The following is a 21358-nucleotide window of genomic DNA, read 5'->3' as shown; positions in this document are numbered from 1 at the left end:
GGCAATGATCCTAAACATATGGCTAAAGCTACACTGGAATCGTTTAAAGGGATGAATATTAATGTTCTGAATTAATCTGGTCAAAGCCCAGACCTCAATCCAATTTAGAATCTGTGGCACGACTTGAAGATTGCTGCATACCAATGCTATCCATCTAACTTGAAGGAGATACAGCAGTTTTGCGTTGAGTAATGGGTGAAAATCCCAGTGGTTAGATGTGCTAAGATGATAGAGGTATACCCCAACACACTTGCCACTGTAATTGCAGCAAAACGTGGCTCTAGAAAGTATTGACTTTGGGTAATGAATGCTTATGCTCAGTCATGATTTCTGGGTTTTTTCCTACTTGAGTACTGTTTGTGTCACAATAAAAGATTTTGTACTTTCAACGTAGTAGGCATGTTGTGAGAATCAAATGGTGCTCACCCCCCCCCTCACCAACTCTGAAGGAAAAATAATAGGAAATATTTTTGTGATATTGTTATATGTCTGATAGAAAGTAGTCTCTGAGAGTAGAGAGATACTGTGTTAGCCAATGCAGCTGTTGAGAAGAGCTCATCCCACTTTCACATACATTCTTTCTCTGCACAAGTGAGAGGCCTATGTAAGCAGAAGTCCCAGGGAACTAGAGGCTTTCACTGATAAGATAATTGATTCATTAGGTAAACTAAAACAGGAGATGAAAGATGGAATGCAGGTAGATTAATGATATAATATCTTATACTAAAAAGGACAAGATTGATAATGTCATAACAAAATAATCTTTAACCCGCTCTGCGGATTAAATAATTCATTAAGGGCCATGACGGAGGGCCCTGTTCGTGATGAGGAAGGGTGCCCATAGGGCCCTTACCCCAGACTGACACTAGGAGGGCCCAATTGGGCACTCCGAGTGTCAGTCCACCGCCAACGGACCAATACGGAGCTGAACGCAGCGCGGCTCCCCATTCGCCCCTTGCCGCCGGACTCACCAATCGTGAGGCTCACAGCACCTCCCGATCCGCCCTCCCTCGTCTGCTTGCGGCCAACCGCCATTCCCTCCCTAGCCCCGGCCGTGCTAGGTGCCCTGCCGCCTCGCCCGCTCACCCCGTGCCTCGCCCACCGCCCTACCTTGCCACCGCCGCCTGGCTCCAACGCCTCCAACACTGGCCGTGACGCTCCCGCCGCCCACAGCCCCAGCCACAGGCCACACGCCGTGAGAATAAGACGCCGTAACTCGCCTCAGGTACCCAGCGAGCCGGGGAGGGGGCCGGCCTACTCGCCGGGTGCCCTCTCGCTAGCGGCTGCGAGGCCCACACACGCCCCACCCAACTCGCCAGCCCCCCTAGCGCTCGCTGCATTGACCCTGCAGCGGGCTTAATTTCAAGTAATGATATAACAAAATAATAAAATGGAATTCTTTTCCATTAGCAGATAGATGATGTAAACATATTATCAGGAAAGCAGCCACAGGTCTGGTATATCTCAGGAACCATGCTATGTTTATGGTGCATGTTTGACTTATGATTATTTTATAGTTTAAAGTTAACTCAAATTGGGCAGGCTTCTTTTGTATAAATATATGCAATTTAGAATGGTCTGCGGGCATTCTCTCTGAGCTCTTGGTGACGACAGAATGTGTCCTTTATGGGTTCTTGGCCAATAAACCTTACTGCTTTTTTCTGAGACCTCACCTTTTTAATTTGGGATCTGGGAAGCTAGAGGGGCACAACAACCCAACTTAGGTACAGATTATAATGTGCCAAAACAGGACAAATGTTTTTGCAAGTCACTATAAGATAATCAAAATCACTTCTTAGATGTAGTGAGTGATGCATTATCATTATATCTTGTGAGTTTTAGCGCCTATTGCTTCTAATTCTGCTTGTTTCCAATCAACCATTTCTGTTGTATATCTTAAAACTGAGACTGTCCATGTATTAATTACCTCCATTTAATTTTGTTTTTAATATCTTTTAACTGATGCTTTCGAATTATGGTGATGGAGACAAATGCTGCGAATACCATGGACAGCCAAAGTTCCCAACAAGATAGTTTTAGAGGAGCAAACAAACTATGTAGTTAGAAGGCAAGATTTTACGGTTAAAGCTCACTTACTTTGGACACATCGTGCTATCAGACTCGTTAGAAAAATCATTAATGTTCAGCATGGTCAGAGGCAAAAAGAAGCGTGGTCACCAAAGGATCCGTTGGCTCAACACGATCAAAGCTGATAACAGGGTTGACCATTAACCAACTGAAAGAAGCGGTCATTGACAGAGACGAATGGAGAAAACTTTCCTACAGAATCGCCGAGGGTCGAACACGACTGAATGGATATCATCATCATCAATGTTCCTTGGTTATATTTTTCTAAAGAAGGGGATGTCTGATGTTGTCAGCTTCCAAATTACTAAGAGTTGTAGCTTTCTTCAAAGCCCAATGTTGTTATTATTATTATAGTTTTATAACAGCTTCTCATATTGGACTATTAGTTACTGGTCACAATAACAAAGCACAAGAATGATGAATTCCACCCCCACTCCCCCTTTATTTGCTATGTTGGTTCATATGGCAGAGCACATTTTCTCTAACAACCTATACACATAAGACCATAAAGAATTTAATTTGCTATTTCTTTGTGCCCTAAAAATATTTTTATACTGCCGCTTCTGCTATTGATATCATTCATAGACAAAAAGTGCAGTATTTGAAAGGTTTTTTTTCTTCATACAGATAAGACTGATATTACAGTGGAAATACTCTATTCATGTACAGAAGAAATATTTTATTCATGGAAACCAATAATAACAAACTCCGTCTTTCATGGAATAAATATTTGTTACCTTGTTCAGTGTTCTCTGCATACACTTAGCGAAAGGATTTATGCCTTTCATTATCCGTTTATTAAACATCACCATGTTATTATGACTAAAAAACTAACTAGTGTTTTCTTCACTTTTACATTTTCAAAAAGGAACTTTATTTTACCAACGGAAGCATAAACAGTGGAATCAAGACGGTTTCACATTTTCCGACTTATTTTTTTACATGTTTCCTTTCAGTCAGCTATTCATAATAATGTGAAGGCCTTTTTAGTCAATAGAATCTTGAAAGGTATGACAGCAGCAAAAAGAGAGAGAGAGAAGATGAAGCACATGAAAGAACTAAACGCTCCCCATTCAGAAAAAAATGAAAAATCACAGGAAAAAGAGGTCAACTCCACAAATGCTTCAGTTACATATTATACAAACACACACACAGATTTAGTGGCGCAGAAACATTTCTCATGGTTCAAAGAAATGAATCAGGATGGTATAGAAAAAAAAGAGAGACAGAAACTGATATTATGATAGAAGATCATTAATGCCTTTTCTCAGACCACTTTTTCCAGCTTAGAAAATGTGTGGAGATTTAGTGAAATAATGCAGATGGATGAAATTTCAGAAGCAGTTGGCTTTATCATGAGACAGCAATTTAGAACAATGAACTGCCTGTCAACTCCTCTTATTCATTTGGCTTTAAACAGTGTCTCATACAGACTGTTATGAAGGTATCTTAGGCTGATCCTTAACATTACATATCAACATTTGCTGCAAAATGCTGCTATTAATATTAATGAATATGCTCCACTTCAGTTTATTTCTATATAAAACCAGCTTAAAACCTTGCCACTTACAATATTAAAATCAGCAAATATATTCAAGTGTTATTATAATTTAGTCTTGTTTAAGTACTTAACTTTATGTACTTTGCATGCCCTTGTACAAAATTTTATGATGTGTTATTTCTAAAGAGATCAGAGAGAATGGTCACATTGCCCAATAAATGTTTAACAAATTTTAAAAATACATTAAAATGAATTAACTCCCATCCAGCCCTTCTAGGGCTGTCAAGAAACCCCAGAGTTTCACAAAACCCTCGCTGAGAAAGCCTGCATTATACACTCTATAATAAGAACCCAGTCATGGCATTCAGGTGTGAGTAGCTGTCTTTTATTTTTAAGTGATTTTTTTTTTAATCGAAGCTCCTCTGATTCTGCATTCAAAATTTATCCACCTGTACTTCTGATGTGTCCATAAGGATATTTTCTTAATTTATTTCAATTTTCAATTTTGTTTTAGTTCTTCAATTTTTTTAGGTATATGGACTGGAATTTTCTTCTTACCTGAAGTCCAACACTATCTGCTTGTCCACCTTTCACTAGTTGAGAAATGAAAAGACCACATCCAAATTCAACACCACCTCTCACACTTATGCCAAGACCTTCAGGATGCAGACGATCCAGCCTCACTTCTTTCAGTTTTCTGCAACATTGAAGCATAGATCAGGACAACCAGTTGTGACAATATCAACATTTGAATTAAGAACAAAAGAAGCTCTTGAGATCAAAAGTCCACTTTGCCTTCCAAAAGTCACTCCAGGAAGGCAGTTTCTTGAGTTTGCCCACATCCAGTTTCCCCCAACTGTGAACCAGAGAACATGGAAATTTATTCAGCCATCACAGGAAATACCTATTGACAGATCAATTCCACACAATTTTTTGTTTTTCTTTTAAAGGAATCCAATCTACTGGCCATTATCTCAAAAGCTATTTATGTCCTTTCTACAGTGCTGACTATATATTTTTTTTAAATATAAGGTTCATGCACTGTTCTATACCTACCTAGATCGCTTAGGTGTCAGCTGATCATATTCCACCTGATGTTTCAAAGGGATAAGAGGACGGATGGCCTCAAATAAAGGCAATCGACTTGGTTCATTGATTACATATTTCAGATCTCCCACCAACACTGGAAGATTCATGGATCTACAAAATGAAGTTGAGGATGGTTAACCCAGGAATGCATATTGATAATACAATATTTTATGTTATCTGATCATTAGGAACAAGCTTTTCAGTTTAACTATACCATCTGCCATAGACTTCTGACTGAAATAGAGAATGTTATTGATTTGTTAGATGCTTTATCTTACTTATTGGGTGTAGTACTGAAATCATACAGAGAAGATAGCCAACTTTGATTAATTATCTTGCCTCAAGGATTATGTCAGTGTCAGAAAAGCATTATGCCCAGATTGAAAAAGAGGCACTGACAATTGGGAGGGGGGAGGGGGTAAAGGCAGAAACCATATCCTTCTCTTCTTCTTTTTAACTTCACTCTGTATCAGTTTTACTGCTGGAGGTCTAGATCAGAACCCAACTCCCAGCTGATCCCTTGACCAGCTGTGAGTCAACTTCTCACCAACAGTCAATTATCTAGCAACTGTCTGAGTTACTCAGTGTTATCCTAACATACCCTTGATCAGTTCACAGTCTGATTATGAGTGCTGAACAGGGTATGTTCAACTGTCATACAGGTTTGCTGAAAAATTCAAGGCATCCCTGGTGATGATCACATGAATATGTGAATGTCTCTAAAATATTACCAACCAGGTTTTATGACTGAAACAGAACACAACCTCTCAATCCATATTTTCATGTGCAAAAGACAGGATGACCTCACAACTTGGCTACAATGCTTTGGTTTAGTTTCTGGATGATGCTATAGACATCACCCAGATAATATCTGACTGCTGCTGATGCTATTTCTAGATAGTCAGTGAAGGAATGTGGAAAAAACTACTCCGGAATAAGAAGTTATAGGTCATGTTCAGTGTACTGTTTCTTGCCTTCCAATATCAGACATAAAGTGACAGGAAACCTGGATGATTCCTGCATAAAATTAAAAAAAATAAAAAATAGAAGACCAGCTTGAGAAATGCAATTCCTGGTGGAATCTTTCCTGTTGTAAAAAATCATGGTAACAGAATAAATCTTTAGTGATTGATCTCAGCAGAATTATTCTAGGCTAAGCAACAACAGAACTCAACACAAGCTTCTGTTTCTGCTTTAGGCAATATCTGTCATCATAGATACTAGATATCCTAGTATATTACCCAAGGTACAAGTGATGCATTATTAACAATAATTAAATGCTGGCTATAATGATGCTATCCTCAAATAATAGAAGTAAATCAAACGAAAAATGCAAAATATATTTACTAAAAGAAATAAATAGCTGTTGTGTTCTATGACATATTTCTTGTATTATCCTATCCTAGAATATATATATTAGGCACTATGTATAGATTATAACCACAAAATAAGCTGGTTTTTACAAGCCATCGGCTAGTTACATAAGGTAGTTCCAAAAGAAATATACCAGAGGGTGGCTAACTTAGTCAGTTGCAGTAGAAACAAAAATAGCTTTGTGATACTTTAAAGACCAACAAAGAGTGAACCTAGGAAGCTGCCTATTACTGAGTCAGACCCATGGGTGATTTAACTCAGGATTGTCTACTCTGACTGGCAGTGCTCTTTTCTTATTGTAGAACCAAAGCACACTGTATTTAGTGCATGAACAGCCTGAATAAAGGGAGAAGAAAAAAACATTCTTTTGTCAAACACAGTGAGCTACAGAACATATAGCAACCAGGGAGATGCACTACTATGCCAAGCACAAATGACTACAGAATACAATCAAACTTACACAAACTAACTAAAATGAATATTATCAATCACCCCTAATACAAATATTAATGCAAAAACATTTATATACATTAGCCATGAACACAGTACTTTGAAGAGCAGCATCAGGCAAAAGCAAAGAGACTCTCAAGGTGCTTAATTTCTAAATTCCAGAAGATGAAACAACAGGGGGGGAATGGGTAAAGGAAAGAGAGAAGCAAAAAACAGAAGAACACAATTATTTTATTTAAATAAATTTCTGCAATATCTGTCTACCCAAATAGAGCCCCAAAGTGGTGAACATCAAAACATTTGAACATTAAAACAGTGTTTGATATATTAATTTAATGCAACACAGAAATACACAACACCAAAACCAGAGAGGAGAGCCAATAACATACAAAAACAAGTTTTCAGCCACCAAAAGAAAGCAAGAATAGGGGGAGACAGATTTATGTCCTTGAGGAGGGAGTTCCCAAGCTTTGGCACCTTGATGAAGAAGGCAGTTTCTTTGGTTTGCTCATCATCTAGCTGCATATGGCAAGGGCACCAAATAGGGTCTCCAAAGATGACCACAGTGGATGGGTAAAGCTGGTCCTTAAAATATGTTGGTCTCAAGCCAAATGGTTTGGCTTAACCTTAAAGGTTAAGACCAGCACTTTGTATGAGAGCCAGTTTGGTGTAGTGGTTAGGAGTGCGGACTTCTAATCTGGCATGCCAGGTTCGATTCTGCACTCCCCCACATGCAACCAGCTGGGTGACCTTGGGCTCATCACAGCACTGATAAAACTGTTCTGACCGAGCAGTGATATCAGGGCTCTCTCAGCCTCACCCACCTCACAGGGTGTCTGTTGTGGGGAGAGGAATGGGAAGGCGACTGTAAGCCACTTTGAGCCTCCTTCAGGTGGGGAAAAGCGGCATATAAGAACCAACTCTTCTTCTTCTACTTCTTCTTCTATTAAGCCTGGAAGCCAACAAGCAAACAAGACTGGGGTGATATTAAAACATCTTATACTTCAAATAGGAACAGATGTGATGTGAAACAGAACAGATATGAACGTTTTCCTAGGTATTTGCAAGTTAGCCAGTTTTCAAAACTGGAAACAAAACACTCAACCATCCATTTATGAACTTTAAAAGGTAGGGAACTAGATTAAATGACTGTTGTAATGCCACAAATACCACCCGATTCAGACATGTTGCTTGGTGACCACTGGCTGATCAATTTACTGTTCCATACTCTTGAGATGATTGTCTTATTTCATTATGAGTGCATTTGCCTGAAAGTTTAAATTACAGTGCTATTTGCTATGTATTTTTATGTAACATTATTTATGTGAATACTATCCAAACTAGAAGGGCAGACTGGGGTGATATGGTCCCTATGACCCACTGTAGTTAAATTCCTGGCTGAAGTATTTTGCACCAATTAATACTTCCAAATCCTTTTCAACGGCATCCACGTGTAGAGCACATTACAGTAATCTAATCTAGTGGCAAAGATGTCTCCATGGGAAGGGCTATAGCTGACTCACCACCCAAAGCTGGGGAAAGAATCCCTAGTTACCACTACTTGCTTATTCAAGGGAAGGCAGAGGTCCTGGAGCATCCCCAGGCTATGAACCCGCTTCTTTAGGGAAAATGCAACCCATCCAGAACAGGGGATATCCCGTTTCCTCAGTCAAATCTTCTTCCTACCAGTAGCACCTCCAAACACCTGTTCATGGTTTCCACAGCCTCCCTGGAATCTGCTGGTAAAGTGAAATGAAATGTATATTATCTGTATACTAGTAATCAAGTCCACTGTAGTCGCAATACAGCGGGGGTTAGGCCAGGGAGCCCCCAACAGCTGCGTGCAGCGCGGCTGGCGGGGGCTCCCTGGCTGGCGGCCTGACGCGGCGAGCGGCGCTTTGTGCCTCCGACGCATCAGGCCGCCGGCAAGGGAGCAACTGCGGGCGGGAATCGGAGAGGCCAATCGGCAGGCGCTTTGTGCCTGCCGATTGGCCCAGCCGATGGTCTGTCCAGAGGAAGGGGCAAATCGGCACCCTTCCTCATCCCGGACAGAGCCCACCCTAACTCCTCCCCCTAAGCCCTTACGGCTTTATTTAGTCCGTGGCGCCCGCGGCGCCGCAGGCGAGGTTAGGATTGGTTGCAACTCTAGATGACCTCTCCGAGTGGCTTTATGTTACGGTTGCCAGGTCTCTCCTGGCCAACAGTGGGGAATGGGAGTGGGGTAGGGTGTCCAGATCAAGGTTGGAGAACTCCTGGAGATTTGGAAATGGAGCATGGGGAGGACAGGGACCTCAGTGGGGTACAATACCATAGAGTCCACCCTTCAAGGCATCCATTCTCTTCTGGGGAAATTATCTCTATACTCTGGAGATGAGCTGTAATTCTGAGGGATCCACAGGTCCCACCTAGCATTCCTACTTTATGTGGATGTGGAAGCCAATGGGTCATGCAACAGTTCCCCCAGCACTACACTTTGAAACCTATCTTTGAGGTAGGACCAAAATCACTGCAGAACAGTGCCTCCTAGACCCAAACCTGAAAAGTATACCATGATGGATAGCATAATTGATGATATCAAAGCTGTCAAAGGTCTAGGGGAATTAACAGGATTGCACTCCATCTCCCAGTGCAGACCACCCACCAGGGCAACAAAGGCTATTTCAGTCCCATAACCAAGACTGGAATGGATTTAAACAATCCATTCAAAAATCCCTGATGTTGCCCAACCAACACTTGTTCAACCTCTTAACTCAAGACTTCACTCCTGGATTCAGAGTAGGGATTTTTTAGGAGTGAATACACCACTGCCCACTTCAAGGTAGGTGTGACCGTCCCCCTTTCAGGAAGGCATTTAGTGTCTCCCAGACCCAGTCTGCCAATCCCACCCACCGCAGATTTAAGCAAGATCATACTAGCAGGTCTCAAACTTCCCGGAATCTTGTCCATATAGACAGAACAAGCTTAATGGTTCAACGGGACTAAGTGGCATCCCATCATGTCACTGTTAATGTAGAGTCTTATATGTGCCTTATATGAATCTGTTCCATCAATAAGAAGTCATTGTCACTTTCCCAGTTCTGCAGGGCCTGCAAAACAGAGCTCTTCTGGTTGAGATCATGGTAAGTAAGATCTGGGCCCTTCCCTGAGCTGGCCAGGTCATCTGGCTACCCCTGGGCTTGTTCCCTTAAAGCAGTTTTAACAGGTCTGTTGATCTGGGGGGGAGGGGGGTTTTTAATGGGGTTTTATTATTGTGTTATGGGTTTTACTGTGGAGGATTGTTGTTACCCGCCAGGAGCCGCTGTGGGAGTGGCAGGCCATAAAACAAATTATTAATAAATTAAGGTTATTTATGCCTCATATTAAAAAACTAGCCCACAGAGGATCAATTAGGGGGACAAAGTCTAGGGGAGGGGGCTGGTTACCTAGGAAGCTGTGTATGATGCTGGTGGCCTATGATTATACATTCAATAGTCTTGTTGTGAAGAAGGAGGCTGACCTTGAACAAATCACTGTCTCTCAGCCTATCATCCTCATAGGAGTATTTTGAAGCATTTACACTATTCTAAACTCCTTGAAGAAAGCTTTGAGTATAGATTTGAGCCATGGAATGAGAAAAATGGAAGCTACACATAGAGATGATTGGTTCTCATAATATTTTATTTTGGTCTGGGTGATGTGAAGACGTGCCCAGGAGGAATCATTGACAAAGCTCCATGGCCTTTGCAACTCTGAATGGGTTGCATGAAATGTCCTACCCAGTGCTTTGTCTGGTGGCTTTTCTTCCAGGCACTTGTTGATCAGTATATATGTGGATAGGTGGCTCTTATATTGTTTTAGAGTTTAATTGTTTAATTGCTGCTGTGGTTTATTGGTTTTAATTGCTGTCCCTGTTTTGCTATTATGTTTGTTGGTAGTTTATAGCTTTATTTTAAATCACCACAAGAGCCTTCTGTTGTGAAGCATATTTAAATAAACACAAAGAAAAATCTTTAGTCTTTGATTCAGATAGGGGAACAGTGAATTGTCTTTAAATATTATTATTAACCTGTCAAAATACTGATTTAAAATACTGAATGGATTTCGCTGAAGTCTATGGACCATAACAATGCAACACTGATCATTTTTTATCTATATTACACAGATATAGATAAATGGTGGAAAGTATCATCAACCCCTAAGATTTTCAAGGCAAGACACCTTCAGACATGGTTTACCATTGCCAGCTTCCACATTATGATCCTGGTATTCGTTGTCAGTCTTCCATTAAAATACTAGCCAGGGCTGACTTTACTTATCTTCCAAGATCTGATGAGATCAGGCTAGCCTGGGCCATACACACACACACACACACTATTTAGTGACTGAAAGATACGTGCTTGAGGCATCTGTTAGTTTTGCAGAGCCAAGGAAGTGTTAAATAATTAACTGTGTTGAATTCATCCTGATTTCACAAGCAGTAGGTTGCACTTTATGAATGGTGAAGCAATTAGATAGCCTCACAAGAAAGCAAACCAGATCCAAAGCCAAAGCTACACAAAACTACAGTCTATTACAAAGGCCACATGGACACAAGCAAACATCTATATTTCATTCCTCCGGAGCTCCTATTTATCAAAAAAAGTATATGAACCTCTCAGCTGCAAAGAACGGAAAAACATTTTCATCTCTTCTAACAACAAAAACAAATGGGTCAGATTCCAATTCTGTTTATCCTATGAAGATCACTCTAGCCCAAAAATGATAATATGGAATTTGTTAATGATTTTATACTAAATAAAATATGCAGTCACAGATAATTATGAAACAGAATAAACAATAAATGTACTATGTTATCAGTAACATTTTAAAGTGTGCATAGGGCTTATGTTCCCAAATAACAAACGTTTTAAAAAAGACATGCCATGACTCTCTCACTGTCTATCTACATATCTTAGGTTTTAGAAAATAGAGCACCGTATTCACAAAACTATGGCTGTTCCTTAGTTGTGCTTGTTAAATACTGAAATCATTTTGCCAACATGAAATCATGAGATGCTTTGCCTAATTTTCTATGGACTATTTATTTATTTAGGACATGTATATTATAACACTGCCACTCACAAACCAAAGCAATGCAATACAATCATAATAATAAAAATAAAATCATAAAAACTGAGTGTCATGCTGCCACAGATCATGTTACCCCAAGTCTAAACACTAAGTACAAAGTGGGAACTTACTGGTGGTACATCCGTAGCACATCGTAAAGATAGTCTTTTTCTGCATCATTATCAATTAACAGGTCAACCTAAAAAAGAAATATTTTTACTGTTATTCTCTGACAAATTATGGATCTAATCAAACAGCAAAACCTTTTATGTTCACAAAATGCATGCTAAAAGGCAGTGCATTTAGGTTGAGAAGAATTTGAAACTCCAAACATACCTTCTTTTTTTAAAGATCTCTGGAATTTATGACTCATTCAAAACCTATACATCACTATCTACAGTGCAATACAGTGCAATATACACATCTCTCTTACCTGATAATGACTATGTTGTTGAATAAATGTTTTCAGAAACCTTTTAGGCCATTCAGCAATGTAGCACATGACCAGAAATGACAATGCCCGAAACAAATATATATGACTTAAAATACAAATTTCAGCATCTTTCTGATGGGGCTGTAAACTAGATGACTCTACTTAGTTCTGATGCCTTGACAGAGCTTGCTGCTTGATAGTTATTCTTTCCTCACTCTCTGTAACAGCATGTTCACTTAAACTAGTGTCAGATTACAAGACTTTCACATCGTTAACTGTTCTAAATAAATAAATAAATAAATAAAAGTATGAAGTCCAAATGTATCATGTAGCACAATTTGCCTTTGTGGGCACTCTTGAAGGCATACAGACAACCAAACTAGTACCTGAGAAATTTCCATAACAGTAAAGATCAATGATTTAGGAGTGATTATTTTACTAACAGCCCAACAGTCACTACATAATTCAAAGCAGGTTATAAAAAGAACATATGAAGCTGCCTTATACTGAGTCAGATCACTGTCTATCTAGGCCACTATGTCTGAGCAGGTCTGTAAAATCCATTTAAATAGGAATATTGATGATTAAAATTGGCAGCTTCTGTATGCAAATCCTGAGTACTGAACTCTTGTCCCTGTTATGAAGCAGAAGAGGGGAATACATACTGCTGTCTATATAGACAACATTCAAAATAGCCTTTGCAAAATTCATAGTGCATTATGCAGTCATGCAATATAGTCCTGAGCATATTTACTCAGAAGTAAAAGGCATTAAGTTAAATGAGGTTTCTTCCTTAATATGTATGCTTCCTTCTTCCAGTCTACTTCCTTCCTCCTTTCTATCTGTGTAGCAATCCCACCAGCCATGCCATCAATGACAGAAGAACACTCATGCAGAAAGTGCACCCCCATATTTTCTTCTTCAAAACCTCTGGCTGCTGCTGCTGCTGCTGCCATTAGCGCTGGTGGGAGGGGGGAGCAGTCAGGGACAGGCTTTCCCCTCCATACCACTTTTCTCCACAATGGGGACCAAAGCAGCTTACATCATTTCTCCTCTTGTCTATTTTTATCCTCACAACAAATCAGCCAGTGAGGTAGATTAGGCTGACAGTGTGGCTACTGCAAAATCCCAATGCAGAATCTCCCGGATCATTCAAGCCTGGGTCTCCCAGATCATAATGTGAAATTCTAACCACTACAGCACACTGAACAGGGACAAGCAGCTTGGCCTGGGTGGGACATATGGCAGCAAACTGCGTGATTGTTGCTGTTGGGTTTGGGCCCACTGAATGATCCCTGAGCCCTGCTCCCTTTCCCTGCCTTTTCTAATGCACACTAAAGTTTGAAGGCTAGAACTGGCCAATGAGGCCACTGATTACTTAAATCAATGACTACAGTCATTTGCTTCTACTGTTAAAAGCAGGCCTTCTCAACCAGGGTTTAGTGAAATGCCACAACATAGATGCATGTTAAATCAACACTGCCGCACTGCTATGGAGAAACTCCAGAACAATACAGCATTCCTCTCCTTTTGGGGAGATTTGGGATTTTATTTCTGTCTGGGTGGATTTGAGATGCTGAACATGGTCCCTGAAGCCCAAAAAGACAATTTGTGTTAATGATTGGCTTAAAAACAAGGTGCTCAGATCCCTGTGTGATCAGGAGAACGCTGCTCGATCACCCCCAATCTTTCCCAGCTCATTCCCTACCTCCAAAAAACAGAAAAGGGGATGTGTTTTGCCTGCCTGATCCCAAAAAGACCTGGACTTTAAAGATTGTATTTTACCTTTGACAATGTAGGTTTGCAGTCATGTTGCAACACGGAACACACTATTAGAAAAAATTACTCGGTGCAGGAAATGGAGTGGGTTGAGGGTGGGACAAAGTTGCTAAGACTATAGTGCATTTCCACCTCCATACAGGCTTATCCCTGGTTGCTCACTGATGGGATGCATGATTTAGGGATGTAAATCCAGTTTTGGCAATGTCATGTGGAGGGGGCTCTAAAACCCACCAACATTCAAAGGCTGTCCAGGAACAGATTCCTTGTGCGGAAATGATCACTGCATCAACTATTCCTGTTGGGTGGGAGAGAATTCTTGGAGGCCTAGTGCTCTGGGATCTGAACTGATATGATGGATATGTAGTTTTCCCAAGATCCTGAAATCTAGCTGGAGATACTGGTGATGACAACTCAACAGCCAGTTCCTTGAGATCGGAAGCTACTTGGCCAGCATCTGAGAAGACTGTTACAGTGATGGTGTTTCCCTGACATCCCTGCTGTTCCTCATAGTTCTTTCCAAGGCAATATGTTTCTAATAATATATATAATGAATTTCAATTCAATTTTTTTATATACCAGAAGGAACACCCATAACGGCTTCTAGATAAATTCTGTTCTCATTGAATTAATTAGTGGTCGAATCCTTCAATCCTAAATTCAAAATGTACAGATTATTATCCATATTAATCAAATTAAACAATGCAACAAAGAATTACTTCAAATATACATACCTCCAAAAACAGTTTGTTGTATCAAAGGTGGAAAAATCTCCTTTCCTATAAAATTAACAACACAAGTACATATCTAATCTTCTATATAACAATATTTGAATTAATATTGTCAAATCACAATGAATATTAAAACCTTACCTTATATTACTGTTTTAGTATTTTAGTATCAATAGTCCATAGGCTCTCTAGGGCAGGGGTAATCATCCTGTGGTCCTTCAGATGTCCATGGACTGCAATTCCCATGAGCCCCTGCCAGCAAATGCTGGCAGGGGTTCATGGGAATTGTAGTCCATGGACATCTGGAGGACCACAGGTTGACTACCCCTGCTCTAGGGCAGTGGTCCCCAACCTTTTTAGCACCGGGGACCAGTCAACACAATTTTACTGAGGCGGCAGCAGCAGAGTGGCAGGGCAGCACCTGAGGCAGCAGCCACGGAGGAGGACGAGGAGGAGCCGTGGCCCGGTACCGACTTATCCACAGACCGGTACCAGTCCCCGGACCAGGGGTTGCGGACCACTGCTCTAGGGTACTGCGGGGAATGCTAGTCAACGGCCACTCCCAAAGGTTTAGGGCTGCTATCTGACTATAAATCAAAAAATCTTACCAGACCACACTTACACACAGCAACATTCTTAAAGATACGTTGCTATTATAGTCGTGGTCGTTGAGTAGCATTACTCGCAGCATTACTCGCAGTACCCTAGAGCAGTGGTCCCCAACCCCCTGTCCGGAGATCAGGATCAGTCGGTACCGGGCCACAGCTCCTCCTCGTCTTCTTCCCCGGCTGCTGCCTCGGGGGCTGCCCTGCCACTCTGCCGCTGGATCAACTTAGGTGCTCTCCAGCGGCCGCCATGGCTAGGGCTCCCCCTTGGTGTGGCATTGCACAGCTGCTGCTGGCAGCGCCCCCCAGCGGGCAATGGGAAGTCAGGGTTGTCAGCAGGAAAGCAAGTGGAGCAGGTGCTCAGGTGGCAGCAGCGATGTCCCTCGGCAAAAGACCACCCCCCGGGCCTCTGTAAAATTGTCAAGCGTAGACTGGTCCCCAGTGATAAAAAGGTTGGGACCACTGCCCTAGAGAGCCTATGGCCTATTGATACTAAAATACTAAAACAGTAAAATAAGGTAAGGTTTTAATATTCATTGTGATTTGACAATATTAATTCAAATATTGTTATACTAGCAAGAAAGCCCATTGCAACCAGGAATGCAATGGGCGCTAGGACCCAGGGGACACCAGGAGGTGCTTTTTTTTCCTGCTGCGTGGAGCTGTGAAAGGCTCCTACAGGGTTTTTTTTTTTCTGCTGCTTGGAGCTGGGAAAGGCTCCTTCAGGGTTTTGTTTTCTGCTGCTTGGATCTGCGAAAGGCTCCTACAGGGTTTTTTTTTCTGCTGCTTGGAGCTGTGAAAGGCTCCTGCAGGGTTTTTTTTTTCTGCTAGCTCTCGTGGGCGTGCCGGCTTGGAGCTCCTACAGGGGTTTTTTTTCCTGCTGCTTGGAGCTGGGAAAGGCTCCTACAGGGTTAATTTTTTTCTGCTGCCTCTCGTCGGCGCGGCGGCTTGGAGCTCCTACAGGGTTTTTTTTTTCTGCTGCCTCTCGTCGTGCTAGCGGCGAAAGGCTCCTCCGGGGGTGTTTCTTTTTTTTCTGCAGCTTCTCGGCGGCTGGAGTCTTGCGTTGTGTTTGCGGCGGGGGCTTCCTTGGGGCCGGCCTGACGCGGTGAGAGACGCTTCGCGCCTCTCACCACGTCAGGCCGGGAGCAACTGCGAGCCGCGCTGAGCGTGGCTCGCAGTTGCTGGGGCTGGGAATCGGAGGGACCAATCGGCAGGCGCTTCGCGCCTGCCATTTGGTCCCTCCGGTTGTCTGTCATGAGGAAGGGTCCAATCCGGACCCTTCCTCATCCCGGACACATCCCGCCCCAGAACCCCTTACTGTTTTATTTAGTCCGTGGCGCCCGCGGCGCCACGGGCGGTGTACAGATAGAAGATTAGATATATACTTGTGTTGTTAATTTTATAGGAAAGGTGATAGGATTTTGCCACCTTTGATACAACAAACTGTTTTTGGAGGTATGTGTATTTGAAGTGATTCTTTGCTGCATTGTTTAATTTGATTAATATGGATAATCTGTACATTTTGAATTTAGGATTGGAAGATTGATGAAGTCAATGAAAACAGAATTTATCAAGAAGCCGTTATGGTTGTTCCTTCTGGCATATAAAAGAATTGTAAAAGACATTGAATTGAAATTCATTATATACATTATTACAAACATATTGCCTTGGAATGGTTCCCTGTTTTTTTCTGTTGATTTTCCATTGTGAACCTTTCTTTTTTCGTATTGTAGTTCCTCATAGTCCTGGCAAAATGTCACTCTTCTCCTCAGCCTAGGCGCAGCATCTACTCTCCTGACGATCCCAAGTCCATAGAATACTCAGCAGAGGTCATGACAGGGGACAGGTTGAGAATATATATGATCTCTGACCCCAATAATAGCAACCTAAAGGAATTATGGCTTGTCAACCTTTTTGATCTCCAGAACTCTAACCCAGGGGGTTGGCAAAACTCCAAACTGACTGCTACCAATAAAGATAGAGTCAACCCCCAAATGGCAAGCAGTAAGGTTATATATAACTCTAATAACTCTTCAGGATTTCAGGCAGAAGTTCTGTTTAACAAGATGCCTTTAAAAATGAACATGTCGATTTATAATATTTTCCTGCATATACACAGCGTATCTACAGGCACACAGAGAAGATCCTTGTGATGTGGTGGCACTTGTTGCCAAAACAACATTAAAAAACAACAACTGAGCAGCCAATCAGATCTCCAAGCCCTGAACCAGGGCAGGCACAGCCAGTGACTTGGAGGCTTGAAAAGAATTTTTAATTTCATCTACTTAACAAGTATTAGTTCTTATCATTATTTATTATTGCATATTTCTTTTTGGTGGTGCATTTCGGCCTTTTAAAGTACGCAACTAACAATCTGCCAGAGATATGCCAACCAACCAGACAGAATTTCCAATTACCTCTTGAAACATAACCTGTAAAGGTTCAGAAGTAAGAAACCAATTTTCTAACTGAAGAAAGGGATCCAGGGCATCAGTGTTATTCAGTAAAAAATATGGCAGCATGGGTAAGTGAAGGCTACAGAGAGCCACTACAGCAGTGGTTCTCAACCTGGGGGTTGGGACCCCTTTGGGGGTCAAATGACGCTCACACAAGTATTGCGGCAAGGCGAGCAGCTTGGCGGGGAGGGGGGTGCTGCCACTGTTGCTGCTTCTCCTGCAGGCGCTCGCGCATAGTGGGACAAGAGGCAGAACTGAAATGAGAAACTCTGAAAAAAAAACAATTTATATACAATCATGAACAATGGATCTTCATGCCATTGGTCTATTTTGGTTTGATTTCTGTGAAAGAACACTTGCATAATTTTATGCTTGGGGGTCACCCCAACATGAGGAACTGTATTAAAGAGTCATGGCATTAGAAAGGTTGATAACCACTACAGCAATGAGGAAAGAGTGGATTAAGAGACAGTGCTCCATCCTCACTGTGCTTTGTAGCACTGGCAGCTCTGAGATGGAAAATACCTGGAGATTTTGAGGGGTTGAACACGGGAAGTGTGGGGCTTGTCAAGGGAATAATACCGCCTTCCAAAGCAGCCATTTTAGAGGAATGGATCTGTGATAGTGCAAGATCTCCAGGTGCTACCTGGAGGGTAGCAACACTAACAGAAGCACAGTGGTAATAAAACACCATTGAAACAGCTATGTTGGGTGAAAGATCACTTTGCCTATAAAACAAACTGAACATAAATATTTCTAAGAGATTGCCTTTGAGAAACTTTTGAATGTACAACTGTGAATGGGCCATTAAATCTTCTATCTATAAGAGATATAAACCATGCAGTAATATTCTGTTTGACATTTCTTGACCTTCTAGCAGCAATACAGCCATAAAATAAGCAAAAATGAATGACAGCTAGATTTGGAAGCCATGGCAGTAGCATACCGAATCCTTCAACTAGATGGATTTAAGTCTATTTTAGTCAATTGAACTAAATGAGGTATGGGGCTAAACAGGCTTCAGGCACTCTAATTAACATGTATCCGATGCAGAGCTGACAAGTGCCATGAAAAAGAATGCTAATTATTTTATAAGGTAATGAACCTCGGTAAAATAGGAATAATGAACAATGAATTCTCATACATTCAATATTAAAGGGATATTTTCTGAACTGCCGCCAAGGGAAGGGCGGAATACTAGTGTAATTATAACTATATATAAATAATAAAAGCTTGCATTTACATGTTTTTAATTTTAAAAAGATGGATAAATGATAGCACTATTATGCAAGTCGCTTTACTGTTACTGCTTATAAGCTTTCATGTGCATATATATGAAAGCTTATACCCAGAATTAAACTCTGTTGGTCTGAAAGGTGCCATTCGACTCAGAATTTGTTCTGCTGCTTCACTGGCTACCCACTTGATACTAGTGCTTATTATTTGTGTAGGCTGAAATATATTTAGACCAGAATGGAGCAGTTTGAATCTGAGCAATGCTAACTTTACTACTTGATTAATTCAAGTGGGTAGCTGTGTTAGTCTGAAGCAGAACAAATTTAGAGTCCAGTGCCACCTTTAAGACAAACAGTTTTATTCTGGGTATGAGCTGTCCTATATCTGAGAAGGTGTGCTCATACCTTGACTCTAAAGTTATTCTCCTTGATTCACGGATAGGCTGTTATGAAGGGGAAAGTTCAAAAAGGTATATCTAGTTGGCCCATATTGATTTAGGAATATTGCCAGCAACAAAGTTCAAAATACAGTCATAAATATGACTTTACAGCTGCCATTGAAATGTGCTTGCTGTGGCCCAGACCAATGCTATTAGTAAACAGGCCCTAAACAGGCATGAACAACACTCATGCTTGCAGGGTTAAAAAAACAACAACAAAACCCTTACAAATATCTTTACTTTTCACGTTCAGAACTATTTATCTGCATCATGGTCTTTCTGTGCACGTGACATTTTTTCAGATAGTTTTCATTCTTAGCTAGAAGAGACCCAAAGTGATTTTTGCCTTTACGCAGCAGTTAACGTTATTGAAAACAACTATTGTTCCCAGAGAAGTTTGCATAAAGTATTAATTAAAGGTTAAGGGAAGGTTGTACAAAACTGACGAAATATCTTCGATATCCCTCCTTCCAGAACCATCCATTTCCATACCCATTGTGAGACAAGTACTCAAAATAATACCTTTTTTGTATAGAAACAAACACCCAGCATTACACATCACCGAATCTGCCCAGGCCAATATTTATATCATTTTCTCTGCCAAGTCACACATGCAGTGTAGAGCCTTTTTTTTAAAGTGATCAAATAAATGTGAAAAGAAATGCCCTGATACTTTTGGATCAAGATTTTTTCAGAGTTGGCTTGCAGCTATTTCCTTTCACGTTTTTTGTTTTGTTCATTTTAGAATAAGAACAAAAGAACTATTATGCAACACACCTAGCTTTGCCAAGTCTCTGGGTCATTGACAAAGAAGTACTAAAGCGTGCGTGCGTGTTGGGGGAGGTCGAATTTAGTTCCCTTCTATGTGTTTGCTAAATAAATAAATAAACAAACAAATAAATAAATAGTCCCACCAAGAAGGTACTCTTTAAAGTTCAATAAGCAGGAGACGAGCTGTTTAACTCTGCTTGAAATCGCGCCCCTCCTTTTTGCGAGGTATCGAGAACCCAAGCCCATGAGGCTAAAGGTGCTGGATGCCAACAGCACGCAGGCGGGCTTCCTACATTGCCCGTGGCCCGCCGCAAGGGTGGGAAGGCAGGCTCGGTTCTCGCAGCTCCGGGCCCCAAGTCGGAAAGCTTTGTTTCCCCGCCTCCTCCCTCCGGGCACGGTCCGAGTTAATTGACACCGGGAGTCCATAGTCCTCCCGGCAAAATGTCTCCCTCGCCTCTCCAGCCCCCAGAGTCACGCCGGTGGCAGCGAGAGAGGCGGCGAGAGCCGCCTCTCTTACCTTGTGCCTGAATTCCCGGGCCACCTTCCGCTCCATGGCAATGCCCAGGGCGACCCTCCGCGCCGCGCTCCCCGGGGAACCGGCCTCAGCTCGTGCGCGCCGCGGATGCGGTTTCCTGAAGGTCCCGGGCGGCCGCAGGTGACGACGTAGAACTCGGAAGCGGCGCTAGAGGGCGCATCCCAGCCTTAACCGGGAGGCAAGCCACCTGTGCCGAAGGACGGAAGGGGCTTTTCGCCTGGCATCGACTTCCCCCGGCTCCTACGTTTAAATTCAGTGAAATAGGACCCCTGCTCCCCGTGCGCTCTTCAGCCATGTCTCCTGAAAATTCACAGACAGAATCCAGGGAGAAATTAGAAAGCCCCGGATGCTGAACTTTAGAACAGGGAGGGTGGGGGCGTCTTAATTCTTGTTTGGTCGGTAAGTATATTTCACTGCCTCGGTCCCCAGGTGGAAGAGATTTAGAGTCACAAGGAGAGTGGCAGCAGAGAGGAGAGCCCTGAAAGTTTCTATTCTGGTGCAGGTTCAAAACTCTTGGGATTCCATGTCTAGATTTTTTAGAATTTCCATTTATTAATATCCCATTAAATGCTCACAGACATAAACTGGACAGTGAAAATTATGGTATGACTGCTCACTTGACATTTTTCAACCCTTCTCACAGCAGCAATATAACCCCCAATGGAAAGAAAGCCAGTTTTTCAGATGAAGTCACCTGAATGTAATGGCAAATGGGATCAATTCCTTTCACACTCGGGATGCTTTCCAAGCCACCATATTCCCATCATTACATGAATTGTTTCC

General features: G+C 41.8%; 1 protein-coding gene across 6 annotated transcripts in view; it reads right to left on the bottom strand.

The window, feature by feature from the left end:
- Positions 1–20723, bottom strand: part of USH1C (USH1 protein network component harmonin) — a 97421-nt gene extending 76698 nt beyond the window's left edge. For 2 of the 6 annotated variants that reach the window (XM_077321605.1, XM_077321611.1), the window contains exons 1-4: positions 20558–20720; positions 11722–11789; positions 4646–4789; positions 4148–4286 (exon numbers count right to left, since the gene is read on the bottom strand). In XM_077321605.1, coding sequence (XP_077177720.1) covers positions 4148–4286; positions 4646–4789; positions 11722–11789; positions 20558–20593 — 387 coding nt within the window. In that variant the 5' untranslated portion in view covers positions 20594–20720. Of the gene's footprint in view, positions 1–4147; positions 4287–4645; positions 4790–11721; positions 11790–20557 lie in introns of all 6 variants that reach the window. The other 4 variants (XM_077321607.1, XM_077321606.1, XM_077321612.1 and 1 more) reach the window with 4 other exon arrangements.
- Positions 20724–21358: the final 635 nt, after the last annotated feature.

The sequence above is a fragment of the Paroedura picta genome, chromosome 2, assembly GCF_049243985.1.
Source record: "Paroedura picta isolate Pp20150507F chromosome 2, Ppicta_v3.0, whole genome shotgun sequence".
In the NCBI taxonomy this organism is placed as follows: Eukaryota; Metazoa; Chordata; class Lepidosauria; order Squamata; family Gekkonidae; genus Paroedura; species Paroedura picta.
This window is presented reverse-complemented; position numbering and strand designations above follow the sequence as displayed.